Source organism: Anomaloglossus baeobatrachus, chromosome 1 (assembly GCF_048569485.1).
Source record: "Anomaloglossus baeobatrachus isolate aAnoBae1 chromosome 1, aAnoBae1.hap1, whole genome shotgun sequence".
NCBI lineage: Eukaryota > Metazoa > Chordata > Amphibia > Anura > Aromobatidae > Anomaloglossus > Anomaloglossus baeobatrachus.
In genome coordinates, this window is record NC_134353.1 from 310,105,201 (window position 1) to 310,122,389 (window position 17,189).

Below are 17,189 nucleotides of genomic sequence, written 5' to 3' on the forward strand. Positions count from 1 at the left end.
GAGCGTGGACGGGCGGTGGCCCGGCGGTACCGGACCGGTACGCGAAGAGAAGCCAGCACCATCTGGCAGTGGCTTACGGACCCCGGCAAGGCTAGGAGTCGCCGTGAATTTGCCAAATTCGTTAGTGAAGGGAACCTCCTGGGTTTCCCAACAGCCAAGTCCCGACAGAAGGCAACAGTCCAAGCAAGTGAGGGAGACACCGCCACCGCCAAGGCAACCGTTTCTCAGGGCCAGCGCCTTCGGGCAAAAGGGGCTCCTCCGGCCTATATCCAAGCCGGGGAGCGGGTTACCGGTGGGAACCCATTGGAACCATCTACCATATCTAGGTGCAGGGAAAGGCAGTCACCATCAACCTGCCGGGAGAAAACAACACCGCAGCCGTCTGTGGGACCCGTCCACCCAGCCGTGTGTTTTACCGAGAACTGTGTTTTCATTATTGGCTGAGTGAGTACCACCGTGCCGTGCGGCACAGCGCTGCCCCCGCGACCCTGCACCTCACCAGACCCCGTAACCCGCCTGCCATTCATCCCTACCCCATCACTGGGCCCCAGGACAACCAACCCCCTACCCACGGAGGGGAGAACTAACAACAAAGCTGCTCCCTGTCACCGCTCCCGGGATCCCCATCCAGAGCAGCGGTGGTGTCACCAATATCACCACAACCGTGGGTGGCGTCACGGACAATAATCAAAACCCCCACAATCAAAATCCCCTTTTCACTCACGGGCGAGGAACGCCGCTCGAGTCCCCGGGATCCGGCCCACCGCTCGAGCCACCACCGAGCAGCAGCAGCCGCAGCAGCAGCGGCAGCCGGACCCGAGCAGTGGGAGAGCGCAGCGTCCCCTCCTCCTCCCGCGACAACTTGGCGTCACGAACAGGATCCTACCGTTCTACCAACTGATGGAAGTGCGCCTTGTGTGACCGCCGGAGGTGTCCGGCCGAAAATTTGAAAAGCCGCCATCTTGGACGCGAAGAGTTCCCGCTCGAGCGTCTCCTCGAGTAGTGAAGGCGCGAAGGCCTAAACCCCGCCCCGATAGAGGAGGAGCCGGAAAGAGGCTAAGGGGGACGAAATGGCGACTGGTCGCATGTGAGCGCGGCTATAAAAGCAGGGACGCCAGGACCCTGCGGCCATCTTGTTCCTGGGAGAGGCCGCCAGCAAGATGTACATGCCGTCCCGTAGCACCATAGCCCCCGCGCCTGGAACCGCGGCGTGGGTGGAGATCCGAACCGGGCAGCCCAAACAAAGGCTGCAGGTCAAAATGCAGCTCCTCTTGGAGGAGTGGGAGACTAACATAACGGAGGTCATAGCGACCGTGCGGAGACGCAAGGAGGAAGTTGCGGAAGGGAGGGTGAGTGACCCATGCCCCGGTACCCCTAGTGGGTCGGTCATCGTGCCTGCGGGACCCGGTCTAAACCCCCTCGCCCTGCTGCCTCCCTCGCCACCCGTCCCGGCTGCCGTGACCCCGCCACTAGGCCCGCTACCCCCGCAACCGGTAGCGATACCCAGCATGTCCGCTCAGGCAGACCGACCTGTAGCCGGAGCCCGTAGCCGACCGGAGGTGCTACCATGGAAAGCCCCGAAGCCTGAACCGGAGGCACCCCCCGAGAGATTTCCCCAAGCCGGAGCCGACAGACCGCTCCGTGCCGAAGGCCCAGCGGAGGAAAGCCCCTGTGCCCATCCCCCACACCTCGGCTGAGGTTGCGTCGGGTTGCCGCTGCAAGGCGGCGTCCAAGGCCAAGTCACCGCGGGACCTTCCGCCCAGATCACCAGCAGTGGGCAGTGTCCAGAAGGTCTCGCGGGCCCGACCTGTGTGCTGGAGCTCGCAGCAGCACCGTATTGGGACAGGGAGCCAATACCGCTGGGCCCGGAGATTGCAGAGAGGAAAAGGAAGAAGGCGGAGATGGTAGCCCGAACGATCCGGGAGAAGGAGAGCCTCCGCCAAGCGACCTTCCGTGTCCGGGGCCCCCTGTATGAAGGGCAGGTGAGGCGGTTTGATGTCCGCCGGGGCTTTGGCTTCATATATGAACCGGGCCTGGAGGCCGAAGTATTCATAGCCCGGCGGGATGTTAATGCCCACCTGCCGGAGGAGCACCCAGGCCGTAACCTGATGCCGGGCGACCTGATGCAGTACACCCGGCACTGTGGGGAGAGGGGGTGGTTTGCGCTGGATGCCAAGTTGAGGGGCAGCCAGGAGGCCCGTGTGTGCACCGCGCTCCCTCCCCCAAGTGATACCGAAGAATCAGAGTGATGGCAGCGGAGTACCGTTGTCCTTGTCCCCGTTGGGACCACCATGTGTGTTAAAAGTACTGTTTGAAAGTTTGAAAATGAAAAAGAATGAATAATTGATGAAAAGTTACCTGATTGTCAACGTGACTTGCACCGGTCGTTGCCGGAAACTGGTCCCCGTTGGGACCCCCTTTACAACTATGCATAAGGAACTCCTTATGAACAGGCCCGAGAACTAGCAGGGCAACCACAAACTAGTGGCATGTAAATAATGTTTGTTGTGGCTTCTACCGTTACCGCCTCCGGAGAGGCAGATTGGAGGAAGGGCCCGCAGTGGAGCAGGCTGGGGCCCAGCCACCACCGGAACCGGTGGCGATCCTCTGGGGGTTTCAGGGGTTCCCCATGGACGTGGGTCCCCTGAAAAGGACAGAACCCGCTCGGGCAACTTGTGCAGGACTGGGGTCAAGGGGTGCTGCCTGTTTGCTTAGGGGCAGCATCAGGGCCAGGTTGCTTGGGTGGGAGAGAGCGGAAGCCGTAACCATAACGTTTAAGTAAGAGTACCTCCCGATGTGGGAAGAAGTTATAATTGTATGTGTGTTACCGTTTTTTTATATTTTTCAGTTGGTGAAAATAAAACCGGTGATGGACGGGCAGCCCGCGGATGGTCTGCATTTAACTAAGGGGGAATAAGGGAAGGGGGACAAGCCAGGGGCCACCGAGAACAACACCAACACCCCCACACTCCCAGCAGGCACACCTAAGTCAAACACAAAACCCTTGTTGCCTTCCTCCAGGGGCTGATGTCCACACCAGGGGGTGGGCCTGGCGGTTGGTCCCGCCCACCGAGGAGTTCACAGTCCTGGAGGCGGGAAAAATAAACAGTTTAGTTTTGGAGAGGAGTGAGGACAGTTAAAGAAGTGAAAGTGGAAGGAGGAAAGTAGTAAAGGAGCAGACAGAAGTTGGTCCGGGTGTGTGGCCCGGACAGATCAGCAAGGTTGGCAGACGGTGGTGACCGTCTGCAGGAGTGGCCGATTGGAGTCTACCGTAAGGAGCGTGGATGGGCGGTGGCCCGGCGGTACCGGACCGGTACGCGAAGAGAAGCCAGCACCATCTGGCAGGGGCTTACGGACCCCGGCAAGGCTAGGAGTCGCCGTGAATTTGCCAAATTCGTTAGTGAAGGGAACCTCCTGGGTTTCCCAACAGCCAAGTCCCGACAGAAGGCAACAGTCCAACCAAGTGAGGGAGACACCGCCACCGCCAAGGCAACCGTTTCTCAGGGCCAGCGCCTGCGGGCAAAAGGGGCTCCTCCGGCCTATATCCAAGCCGGGGAGCGGGTTACCGGTGGGAACCCATTGGAACCATCTACTGTATCTAGGTGCAGGGAAAGGCAGTCACCATCAACCTGCCGGGAGAAAACAACACCGCAGCCGTCTGTGGGACCCGTCCACCCAGCCGTGTGTTTTACCGAGAACTGTGTTTTCATTATTGGCTGAGTGAGTACCACCGTGCCGTGTGGCACAGCGCTGCCCCCGCGACCCTGCACCTCACCAGACCCCGTAACCCGCCTGCCATTCATCCCTACCCCATCACTGGGCCCCAGGACAACCAACCGCCTACCCACGGAGGGGAGAACTAACAACAAAGCTGCTCCCTGTCACCGCTCCCGGGATCCCCATCCAGAGCAGCGGTGGTGTCACCAATATCACCACAACCGTGGGTGGCGTCACGGACAATAATCAAAACCCCCACAATCAAAATCCCCTTTTCACTCACGGGCGAGGAACGCCGCTCGAGTCCCCGGGATCCGGCCCACCGCTTGAGCCACCACCGAGCAGCAGCAGCCGCAGCAGCAGCGGCAGCCGGACCCGAGCAGTGGGAGAGCGCAGCGTCCCCTCCTCCGCCCGCGACAACTTGGCGTCACGAACAGGATCCTACCGTTCTACCAACTGATGGAAGTGCGCCTTGTGTGACCGCCGGAGGTGTCCGGCCGGAAAATTTGAAAAGCCGCCATCTTGGGCGCGAAGAGTTCCCGCTCGAGCGTCTCCTCGAGTAGTGAAGACGCGAAGGCCTAAACCCCGCCCCGATAGAGGAGGAGCCGGAAAGAGGCTAAGGGGGACGAAATGGCGACTGGTCGCATGTGAGCGCGGCTATAAAAGCAGGGACGCCAGGACCCTGCGGCCATCTTGTTCCTGGGAGAGGCCGCCAGCAAGATGTACATGCCGTCCCGTAGCACCGTAGCCCCCGCGCCTGGAACCGCGGCGTGGGTGGAGATCCTGACCACGCAGCCCAAACAAAGGCTGCAGGTCAAAATGCAGCTCCTCTTGGAGGAGTGGGAGACTGACATGACGGAGGTCATAGCGACCGTGCGGAGACGCAAGGAGGAAGTTGCGGAAGGGAGGGTGAGTGACCCACGCCCCGGTACCCCTAGTGGGTCGGTCATCGTGCCTGCGGGACCCGGTCTAAACCCCCTCGCCCTGCTGCCTCCCTCACCACCCGTCCCGGCTGCCGTGACCCCGCCACTAGGCCCGCTACCCCCGCAACCGGTAGCGATACCCAGCATGTCTGCCCAGGCAGACCGACCTGTAGCCGGAGCCCATAGCCGACCGGAGGTGCTACCATGGAAAGCCCCGAAGCCTGAACCGGAGGCACCCCCCGAGAGATTTCCCCAAGCCGGAGCCGACAGACCGCTCCGTGCCGAAGGCCCAGCGGAGGAAAGCCCCTGTGCCCATCCCCCACACCTCGGCTGAGGTTGCGCTGGGTTGCCGCTGCAAGGCGGCATCCAAGGCCAAGTCACCGCGGGACCTTCCGCCCAGATCACCAGCAGTGGGCAGTGTCCAGAAGGTCTCGCGGGCCCGACCTGTGCGCCGGAGCTCGCAGCAGCACCGTATTGGGACAGGGAGCCAATACCGCTGGGCCCGGAGATTGCAGAGAGGGAAAGGAAGAAGGCGGAGATGGTAACCCGAACGATCCGGGAGAAGTCGAGCCTCCGCCAAGCGACCTTCCGTGTCCGGGGCCCCCTGTATGAAGGGCAGGTGAGGCGGTTTGATGTCCGCCGGGGCTTTGGCTTCATATATGAACCGGGCTGGAGGCCGAAGTATTCATAGCCCGGCGGGATGTTAATGCCCACCTGCCGGAGGAGCACCCAGGCCGTAACCTGATGCCGGGCGACCTGATGCAGTACACCCGGCACTGTGGGGAGAGGGGGTGGTTTACGCTGGATGCCAAGTTGAGGGGCAGCCAGGAGGCCCGTGTGTGCACCGCGCTCCCTCCCCCAAGTGATACCGAAGAATCAGAGTGATGGCAGCGGAGTACCGTTGTCCTTGTCCCCGTTGGGACCACCATGTGTGTTAAAAGTACTGTTTGAAAGTTTGAAAATGAAAAAGAATGAATAATTGATGAAAAGTTACCTGATTGTCAACGTGATTTGCACCGGTCGTTGCCGGAAACTGGTCCCCGTTGGGACCCCCTTTACAACTATGCATAAGGAACTCCTTATGAACAGGCCCGAGAACTAGCAGGGCAACCACAAACTAGTGGCATGTAAATAATGTTTGTTGTGGCTTCTACCGTTACCGCCTCCGGAGAGGCAGATTGGAGGAAGGGCCCACAGTGGAGCAGGCTGGGGCCCAGCCACCACCGGAACCGGTGGCGATCCTCTGGGGATTTCAGGGGTTCCCCATGGACGTGGGTCCCCTGAAAAGGACAGAACCCGCTCGGGCAACTTGTGCAGGACTGGGGTCAAGGGGTGCTGCCTGTTTGCTTAGGGGCAGCATCAGGGCCAGGTTGCTTGGGTGGGAGAGAGCGGAAGCCGTAACCATAACGTTTAAGTAAGAGTACCTCCCGATGTGGGAAGAAGTTATAATTGTATGTGTGTTACCGTTTTTTTATATTTTTCAGTTGGTGAAAATAAAACCGGTGTGATGGACGGGCAGCCCGCGGATGGTCTGCATTTAACTAAGGGGGAATAAGGGAAGGGGGACAAGCCAGGGGCCACCGAGAACAACACCAACACCCCCACACTCCCAGCAGGCACACCTAAGTCAAACACAAAACCCTTGTTGCCTTCCTCCAGGGGCTGATGTCCACACCAGGGGGTGGGCCTGGCGGTTGGTCCCGCCCACCGAGGAGTTCACAGTCCTGGAGGCGGGAAAAATAAACAGTTTAGTTTTGGAGAGGAGTGAGGACAGTTAAAGAAGTGAAAGTGGAAGGAGGAAAGTAGTAAAGGAGCAGACAGAAGTTGGTCCGGGTGTGTGGCCCGGACAGATCAGCAAGGTTGGCAGACGGTGGTGACCATCTGCAGGAGTGGCCGATTGGAGTCTACCGTAAGGAGCGTGGGCGGGCGGTGGCCCGGCGGTACCGGACCGGTACGCGAAGAGAAGCCAGCACCATCTGGCAGGGGCCTACGGACCCCGGCAAGGCTAGGAGTCGCCGTGAATTTTCCAAATTCGTTAGTGAAGGGAACCTCCTGGGTTTCCCAACAGCCAAGTCCCAACAGAAGGCAACAGTCCAACCAAGTGAGGGAGACACCGCCACCGCCAAGGCAACAGTTTCTCAGGGCCAGCGCCTGCGGGCAAAAGGGGCTCCTCCGGCCTATATCCAAGCCGGGGAGCGGGTTACCGGTGGGAACCCATTGGAACCATCTACCGTATCTAGGTGCAGGGAAAGGCAGTCACCATCAACCTGCCGGGAGAAAACAACACCGCAGCCGTCTGTGGGACCCGTCCATTCAGCCGTGTGTTTTACCGAGAACTGTGTCCTCATCATTTGCTGAGTGAGTACCACCGTGCCGTGCGGCACAGCGCTGCCCCCGCGACCCTGCACCTCACCAGGCCCCGTAACCTGCCTGCCATTCATCCCTACCCCATCACCGGGCCCCAATGAAAAGATGTAGAATAGACAGACAAGTCTATCATATTAGGAAATAAGAGAGTTTGTATAAAGAGACGAGTGGAGAGTAACGTCGACGGTAAGGCTTTGGCAGTGGGATTATTTGTGACTTGGTCATTTCAATGGTGGTGGGGTCAGAAGCCAGACTGTAGTTGAATGAGGGGAAGGAGAAGTTTTCAATGTAAGATTTTAATCATGTCTACCAGACTAGGTGATATACAGTAATAGATGTTTTAAAGTGTTCTAAAATGAGGTATCTTGATTTAAAAATCAAGTTAGTTAGGTAACGCTATACATAAAGATGTAGTAAAATGTTTGCAAATGCGCAGTGTTTTGGCACTATATTTCTAACCCATTTTAAGTTAATGCAAGATGGAAGCTTCTATGTGGACAATTCTAGAGAGTGCCATTAATTTACAAGTGGATGTTTTAATGTGAAGAGTATATGAAATATACCACGGCTAAGATATAATAAAGACCATGTTTGCAGCTGTATTACCAAACATCAAGAAGTATAGCAAAATTGTTATTTTTCACTTTCTTTGTAGGATTGTAGCTGATTTGTGAGTTTGTGCGTTACTATGGCCAAAAATTCTGGCTTGGAGTCACCATTAGCATTCATTAAAGGATCAAAGTCCGTCACTAGGTAAGTTACATACTTGTATAAGATACATATAATGGGCCTTATTTGTGAAAACTTTCTTTGTTGGCAAAAATAATTCGAGCTTAGCTTCCATTATTTCAGAGCAGGTAATGGGATTATCTAGTCCAAGAAGAAAAGTTCACAGTCACTGTGACTGCAGACTACGGAATCATGACAGTGTGCATATATTTCCCTATATTCCGTTTGCAAATGGAGGTCACATAACTGCATACTTGTCTGTTATGTGCCGACTAGACTCACCTTAGCTAGAACATCAAGAAGCAATGGATTGTCTAGTTGGCATGTGACCACAAGTATGCAAATCATGTTCAAGTAGTCATGTGACTTACCCTCATTATATGCTGATTCAGTGGACGGCAGTCCCACAGAGTAACTACAGACTTTTTTATTCAAACTGGACAACCTCTATGAAGGAATAAAAGCTGAATCTTATTTGGTTACTATGAGCACTAAGGACAGTTTTACTATTCATTTTCAATAATTAAGACTTGCTAATTGAAATTCTTCTTTATGCTTTAGAAAGTCTCAGGCTTTGAAATCCTTTTCAGGCTACGGCTGGGTTCACACTTTCAGGCGTTCCATTTATCTATTTTGTTTTTAGGAACAGATTAGTTTAATTAATGTCAAAAAACAAAGGCATTACTTGACTGAGGCAAACTGAAGCTGATGAGACCTATCGACTAGTCTGGGTTCTGTGATGGACCAATTTTAAGAGCTGTGCTTTTTTTTAAACCTAAAATGGAACAGTAAAACTGGATATCTGAACTAAAGTGTGTACTCAGTCTAAAACGATAGAACTACAGTAAAATCCTTCAAAGGTGTCCCATAAATGCATTTGTTGTGATGCGCCCACAGGGTCTCGGGCAGGGGTTGGATTCAATTTTTTAACAACAGGTTCTCTGTAAACCCTGCCCATTTGAAACCATGCCCCATTCTTTAAGTACACCCATTTTGTTAGTGTACCGCCCTGGGGCTCGGCCGGCTGCCGAGACGCTCGGATCCATGCTCGTCGGTGGGTGGCCCGAGCTCTTCACGGACCCGAGGGTCACGGTGCTCTGGAAGGGGGTTGGCACTACGCGTAGGAACTTCGGTGGGGAGGTCCACGGCCGGAGCCGCGGTTGTTTGTAGGGGGATTTAAGTTTGTGACGCCACCCACGGGTTGTGGTGAATGGATGGACACCACCGTTGCCATTGACTAGGCTCCTGGGGACGGTGTTGTGCAGCTTGGTGTTGACCCCCTCCGTGGGTAGGTGGATGAAGGTCCCGGGGGCCCGAGGGAGTTGCTGAGGCGAGAGGATGGATGCGTGCTGGGGTGTCGGCGCGGTGCGGCGCGGTGCGCGGCCCGAAGGCACTGTTGTACTCCCTATGGCAAACACGCTGGAGTCTCTGGTAAACCAAACAAGATGGTGAATGGTGCCCGCAGCCGGCTGCAGTTTTCCCCTTAGCAGGTTGGTGGTTTCCGCCTTTCTCCTGCACCTCACTATGTAGAAATCACGACTCCTATGCCTGAGCAACGGTAGTCCACTCCCCGGTTTGGTATGTGCCGGGGGAGCCCTCTTTGCCCGCAGACGCTGGCCCCTCGGGTCTCTATGTCTGGGCGGTGGTGTTACCCCTATGGTTGGGCTGTTGTCTTCAGTCGGGTCTTAGGTGGGATAGGTTCTTAAGTCCAGTCCTCAATCAGTTGATTTGACTCAGTCCTGTTGGTTCTGGGCCTCGTACTGGGTCTGAGTACCCCTCCTGGTGCTCCGGCTTCTAATCGGTTCCCCGGTTCGGCACTGGCGGGCCACCGCTCGTCCCCGGTCCCCACGGTTCCACCGGCCGCAATCCCAGCTCCTGCAGGTGGCCACCACCGCCTGCCTCCTTGCCAAAGGTGACTGGGCTCCAACCAGACACCTGGTGTAGACTATGGCAGGCCTGGACACAGGTCTGCCCTTGAACTTGACTCCACTTCACTCCACTGTCAAAGCTCAACTCTAACTCTCTGCTCCCCACCGGGAACTACTCTGTCTTTCCTTCCTCAGGGCCTGTAAACTCCTTGGTGGACGGAGCCAACCGCCCAGCTCCGCCCCCCCGGCATGAACATCAAACCCAGAGGGAGGTGACAAGGGTTTCTGAAGTTTGGCTGCTGTTAACTTACTAAGGGGGGGGGGCGTGTGTGTGTATGGAACTACCTGTGACATCCTGGCTAGTCCAGGGCATCACATTAGCCACACCCATTTTTGCACACTTTCCTCAACCACAAAATACAAGTAATTAATAATAAAAACTTTCTCCTTCTTACTCTTCCTATACCTTCACTTTCCTATCAAGTACCAGTTGTTTCAGTCAGTGTTAGTCACTTATTTACTTGGCATATCGTATGAAGTTTTTCTACAATGTTTGAAAATTATTACTAAAGAAACCCTACTCAAATTGGAACAGACAACCCATCCCATACAGATCCCATCCCATACAGATCCCATCCCATACAGATCCGATACCATATAGATTCCATCCCATACAGATCCCATCCCATGCGGCCTCTTTTCCCATGCAGATTCCATGCGGCCTCCACTCCCCTGCAGGCTCCCATGCAGATTCCATGCGACCTCCACTTCCCTGCAGGCTCCCACCCCATGTAGCCTCCACTCCCCTGCAGGCTTCCACCCCATGTTGCCTCCACTCCCCTGCAGGCTCCCACCCCATGTGGCCTCCACTCCCCTGCAGGCTCACACCCCATGTGGCCTCCACTAACCTGCAGGCTCCCACCCCATGTGGCCTCCACTCCCCTGCAGGCTCCCACCCCATGTGGCCTCCACTCCCCTGCAGGCTCCCACCCCATGTGGCCTCCCCTCCTCTGCAGGCTCCCACCCCATGTGGCCTCCCCTCCTCTGCAGGCTCCCGTCCCATGTGGTCTCCACTCGCCTGCAGGCTCTCGTCCCATGTGGCCTCCTGTTCCCTGCAGGCTCCCATCTCATGTGGCCTCCTCTCCCCTGCAGGCTCCCATCCCATGTGCCCTCCACTCGCCTGTAGGCTCCCACCCCATGTGGCCTCCTTTCCCCTGCAGAGGCACATCTTCGGCTCACTGAGCGCTTACCTGCTCCTAGTGCCGGTGGCCTATCCTCCGTCATCCTCCTTGGCACTCTGCATACTGACGCTGACAGGCAGCAGTGTGGTGAGGTAATCTCACCACACTGGCGTGACCTTTGCAGCATCATCACGCCGCCAGACGCCGGGTCAGAGAGCAAACTGGCTCCACTGAACCCGGAAGTGCGGCATGCATGGAGATACGGGGATTCTTTTGTATCGGCGTCTTAAAGACCTAGCAGTAGAAGGTTGAAGAAGTTGACCAGAGGAGGAGCTCCCTTTTTTGGTGCTGAGCTTACCAACCATGATAAAATGTTTGGTACATTATTATTATTATTATTATTATTATTATTATTATCCTCCTATCTATATCCGTAAAAAAATGAGGGAAAGTCGTTCAGGTTTGTTTTGGTTTTTTTTTTTTTACCAATTTCCATCTTTTTCTGCACATAGAGCTAGAGGTTTTGCACAAATTGTACATTGTGACAGTCTTGCATTAACCCTTTACATTATGTGCTGCTCTGGAATTATGGACTGAAAGCCTGTCTTCTTACCTCCACATTTACTTTACCCACCACCCGCCAGCTCTGACCTCTTTTATTTACCCTTGCAGTGCTGTGATGAAAAGCAATATATTTCTGAAAAAGAAGACAAATTTAAAAAGAAAATTTGCTATCGACAAACTCTGCATAAATTAATACTATAGATGTTTATTAGAAATGTAATGCTTCTTTTCAGAAAAATCTGCTTCTTTCCCCACTTCTCAACACTTCTTTTTCTCTGCCCCACCTAATAAACTTGTCATCCACTCTGAAAATGCAACTCAAGACCCTCTTGGTCATAGGAAGCGGGCTGCAGGTGAAGTGACAGGGGAAGGAGAAATGAGAAACAGGGAAGGGACAGAGGCAGACAGAAAAACATTGTGCAGAGCTCTGTAACAAGTGTTTTACCTCACATCACAGGGTGACTCAGCTCAACACAGCTCAGCTCTGCTGTATAATGTCCCTGTGTTGCTACAGCTTGTCTCTGTGAGCTAAAAAGTGAATGAAGAGCAGGCATTCTCATCTCTGTGCTGTGTATGTGTAGAAAAGTTGTAAAAATGCAGAATACAAGTCACATAATCGCCAGAAATTATGTTAATCCTCATGTACATGCACATGTCAGGTTAATCACAAAAGATGCTTGAAAGCACTATTACCTTTTAATAGAAAACATAAAAAAATTAAGTATAAACAGGATTGTTTATAATGGAAACATTTTTAATAAATATAAAGCCATAAAGTATAAAACATTGTAAATATCTTTAATCACTACAGCCCATACAAATAAAGATAAAATATAATTTAAATTGTTTTAAGATTAAATAAAACCACTAAAAATGGTGGAAATAAACTTTTTTTTACATTCTGCTTTAAAAAAATTGATATAAATTGAATGCTATTTTTTATGTAAAAAAAAATCCACCCATTAAAATAACACTCTGATATACAAATGAATCGGTCCTTAAAGGGGTGGTCCCATACCTAAAATGTTCTTTCTTGAATATCTATCTTTACAACCATACCACTTTTGTAATTTGCTTTATTACACTTTACTCTAAACTTTTCTCTATTTAGCTAATCCCTATATGAGTTTTTTTCACTGCACTTCCTATGATATTTCATTTTAAAGGAGTCCCAAACGTGACATAACAGGATGCTGGAGCTGCAGTCACTTAACACAGTATCTATCTCCACTCCTGAAACAGGATGTTATCAGGAGGCGGAGCGGCACTTATTTAGTATTCCTTTGCATCACCCCCGCCTCTGAAGACGTCCTGCATCCATGATGATAGATGCTGTGGAAGATGTGAGTGCAGCACTGGTACTTTGCTTCTATCTCTGCCACTGCCATATGTTCTGTGAAATAAGATGTGTCAGGGTCTAAAGATAGATATTTAGGAAGGACATTTTTTAGGAACCATTTCAACACTTTAACGAGGACCAACCACCAGGATTTTCCTATATAAAATAAAGTCAGTGCTATACTGGCACTAAGATGCTGATTCTAAGCATACCTTTAGTTGTGAGATTATATGTATACTTTCTGAAATATAGGCAAGTAAAGTTTGTGAAATACACTGTTATTTGATTGATAGGTGCCGCAGAATATCTAATAGGTGGGTCGGGTTTTGCTAGTTATTTCCGCTCTTCTGCCTGCCTGTCCTTCTTTCCCTGTCTCTGCTATTACAGTGGGAGGAAGGAGGGAGGAAGCACAGGGGGAGGAAGGACAGGCGAGCAGACAGGGGCAGGAATAACTAACAAAACCCAACCCACCTATTAGATATTCTGCAGCTCCTATCAATCAAGTAACAGTGTATTTCACAGATTTTACTTGCCTATATTTCAGATAGTATACAAACAATCTCAGAACAAAAGGTATGTATAGAATCAGCATGATAGTGCCAATGTAGTGTGACGCCCTGGACTAGTCAAGTCGTCCCAGGTAGTCACACACACACACACACACACCCACCCTGATTAGGTGACAGCAACCAACCTAGAAACCCTTGTCACCACCCTCCAGGTTTGATGTTCATACCAGGGGGGCGGGACCAGGTGGTTGGCCCCACCCACCGAGGCGTTCACAGGCCTTGAGGCGGGAAAACAGAGTCGCAAGTGGTAGTGCAGAGTAGAGAGAAGTCAAGTTCAAGGGCAGACCTGTGTCCAGGCCTGCCAACAGACTACCCCGGTGGCTAAGTCGGAGCCCAGTCACCTTTGGCAAGGAGGCAGATGGTGGTGGCTGCCTGCAGGAGCTGGGATTACAGCCGGTGGAACCGTAGGGACCGGGATCGGGCGGTGGCCCGCCGGTACTGAACCGGGGAACCGAATGGAAACCGGAGCACCAGGAGGGGTACTCAGACCCAGTACAAAGCCCTGAACCGACAGGGCCGAGTCAAATCAACTGATTGCGGACTGGACTTTAGGACCTATCCCACACAAGACCCGTTAGAAGACAACAGCCCAACCATACAGGGTAAAGCCACAGCCAAGGCATAGAGACCCAAAGGGCCAGCGTCTGCGGGCAAACGGGCTCCTACGGCATATACAAGTCGGGGAGCGGACTACCGTTGCTTAGACATAGGAGTCAAAACATCCATACAAAGAGGTGCAGGAGAAAGGCGGAAACCACCAACCTATTCTGGGAGAAGCTGAAGCCGGCTGCGGGCCCCGTTCATCACCCCGTTTGGTTTACCAGAGACTCCAGTGTATTGTGTCATAGTGAGTACACCAGTGCCTTTGGGCCGCTCACCGTGCCGCCCCGCACCAGCATACGCCCACAACCGCTCCCACGCTTCAGCACCTCCCTCGGGCCCCTGGGACCATCGCTCCCCTACCCACGGAGGGGTGAACACCAAGCTGCGCAACACCGTCCCCGGGAGGCCTAGTTAACGGCAGCGGTGGTGTCCATCTATTCACCACAACCCGTGGGTGGCGTCAAGAACTTACATCCCAAACCAAACCACCGCGGCCTCGGCCGTGGAACCATCCCGTCAAGTCCCTGCGTGTAGTGCCAATTCCCTTGCAGAGCAACGTGACCCCCGGGTCTGTGAGAGGCTCGAGCCACCACCCACCGTACGAGCACGGATCTGAGCGGCTCGGCGGTCGCAGCCGAGCCCGCGGGGCGGTACAATAGCACTGGCTTTAGTTTATATAGGGAAATCCTGGTGGCTGATCCTCTTTAAGGAGTCAATATTGTTAATGTGATTTCTATTTCAATATTAATAATCTAAACATCTAAAATGTTCCTATTGTTGGTCTTATGAGTTGTTTTATTGTTATAGCAAATCTCTTGATTATGGTGAGAACTATTTACAATGCAAAGATGTTGCTATGGTTCGTGCTTTGCATACGACCCTGGTAACTATATCTAAACACAAAAGATTTTGCAGGGCATGTCCACGAAACTCATTTGGGTGTGGATTCATGTAAATAATCCGGGCTGCAGTTTATCAAATAAGCAGAATGATTGGAGTTTATTTGTCGTAGAGCACATTCAATTCATTCCTGTGTACACATCCCATACACTTTCCTACAGAGGGTGGTCCTCTTGTATATCTGACTGAGTGTGCTGTGCTGTATGTGAAAGACAAATGAAACCTTATACTGTATGGAAACTGGAGCTTGTGGCTTTGAATACCTTACAGCACGCATTTCAGTCATTTAGTAGATGGCAACAACAAAACTTTTTGACTGTCCAAGCAGAGCGCTGTGGATTTTGCAGGGGTACAATGTGTATATAAGACTTTTCAAAGCATTTTATGCCAGTTTTCTAGCGACAAAGCAAACAATTAGGCTCCAATATATTCAATGTTCAGGATGATCACAGTAAATGTGTAAATGCCGTGTACATGTTATCTACATAAATTTTGTCATTTTTGCTTGTATTCTAGAAGTCAGCTTAATTCACTTCTTAAGTCATATAACTGTTATTTCAAGGACAAAAAGAACCTACAAATAACATATCACCAGGTGAGTAATTTATCATTATTTATACAAACTATTCAAATTTACACACCTATGATGCTTGTAATTCTAAAAAAATGTAATCTGATCAATAAAGAGGCATAAACTATGTACAGTAAAGGAAAGGGGGACATGGGCACTTGCCCAGGCTTCACATTCTGTGGGGCGCAAAGTTTTGCCCCTTTCTCCACTTCCACAGAAGAGCAGCGAGTTCCCACCCAGCTGCCGAACAAGTAGTTGATTGGAGCAGCTAGAGACTGGTTTACTATCTAGGTCAATGCTGCGGGTTCATATACAGAATGCAGCTGTTGAAATTAGTTTGTCATGAGCTGCTGCATTATGCTGAGCCCAACAGCCAATGACAAACTCATCTTATCTGCTACACTCTGCATAGGCAGCAACTAAGACAAATAAGCTCTGAAGTCTGCAGACCTGCTCTTGAACCTTAAATCCCTTCTTTTAAAACAGAAGCCAAGCTGTACACTCTTTCTTCGACCTTGTCTGCCTCTCTCTTCTTTTCTTAACTGCAGTTGACGTAGTTCCTCCACTACCTCTTTTTGGCACATTATGGAATTCACGCTTCAAATATGGTGGAGGATTTGGTATTCTTCTTTTTAATAATTAATCTTTCAACTTAATCCAACTTTTACCCTGCCCTAGCCTGCTTTCTTTTAAAGTGCACTTTGTCTTCATCTACTGTACTATCACTCCATGTGTCAGTCATATATTGACTCTTACGTCTTGCCACAGCCTTTTATGTCCAACTTCACCATCTAGCTTTTGTATTTTTTCATCATCTTTGCTGATTTAAACATTCCCACTACTTTCACAGTTGCGTTGTTTTCCTTCCGTCACAATCCGCCCTTTTGGAAAACAGCGGAATCCGTTAACGGATTCCGCTGTTTCCCATAGACTTGTATGGATGACGGATTGTGCCAAAAGGACCTGCGTTGCTTCCGCTGGGCGACGCTGCGTTGCTTCCACACAGCGGGAGGAACGCAGCATGTAACTTTTTTTGAGCAGTGGAATCCTTAGGATTTCACTGCGCATGCTCTCTCTGGCTCCCTGCACCCGTAACTAAGGTAAATATCGGGTAACTAAGCAAAGTGCTTTACCCGATATTTACACTGGCCACGTGTGCAGGGAGCCCGACACTTCACCGCTCGGCTCCGCCCCCTCCCGCACTCCACTCCGCATGTGTGTGTGTATATATATATATATATATATATATATATATATATATATATATACATACATACATACATACATACATACATACATACATACATACATACATACATACACATAAACATACATACACACACACTGACACTCACACTCATTTGTCCTCAGCGCCATGGCCCCGCTCGGCTCCACCCACTCCGCCCCCCGCACACATTCTTGGCGGCCGAGCGATCAGCTGATCACCCGGCGCTGGGAGTGATCAGCTGATCACCCGGCGCTGGGAGTGATCAGTTTACCCCCCCCCCCCCCGTGCTGAGAGCGATCAGCTGATCACCCGGCGCTGGGAGCGATCAGCTGATCACCCGGAACTGTGAGTGATCAGCTAATCACCCAGCGAGCGGCTGCTGGGAGCGATCAGCTGATCGTTCACAATAGTCTGCCGCCAGTGAAAGTGTGTAAAAAAAAAATAAAAAAATTCCGTTGTTTTGTATGATCCATTGCATCCGTTGTGCCACTATATGCAACACATCCGTTGCATCCGTCACACAACGCAATGCAATGGATACCGTTCAACGCAAGTGTGAAACTAGCCTAACACCAACCAGTTATCAGCCTTCTCGCTCTTGTCACTATCTTCATCCTTTGGTCTCTCATC

The 17,189-nt window shown here is 52.0% G+C and overlaps 1 protein-coding gene across 2 annotated transcripts in view; it reads left to right on the forward strand.

Annotated features, from left to right (window-relative positions):
- Window positions 1-17,189, forward strand: part of RASSF6 (Ras association domain family member 6) — a 281,755-nt gene that overhangs the window by 177,031 nt on the left and 87,535 nt on the right. For both annotated transcript variants that reach the window (XM_075351194.1, XM_075351201.1), the window contains 2 exons: window positions 7,663-7,760; window positions 15,277-15,355. In XM_075351194.1, the coding sequence (XP_075207309.1) occupies window positions 7,696-7,760; window positions 15,277-15,355 (144 nt within the window). In that variant the 5' untranslated portion in view covers window positions 7,663-7,695. The remainder of the gene's footprint in view (window positions 1-7,662; window positions 7,761-15,276; window positions 15,356-17,189) is intronic.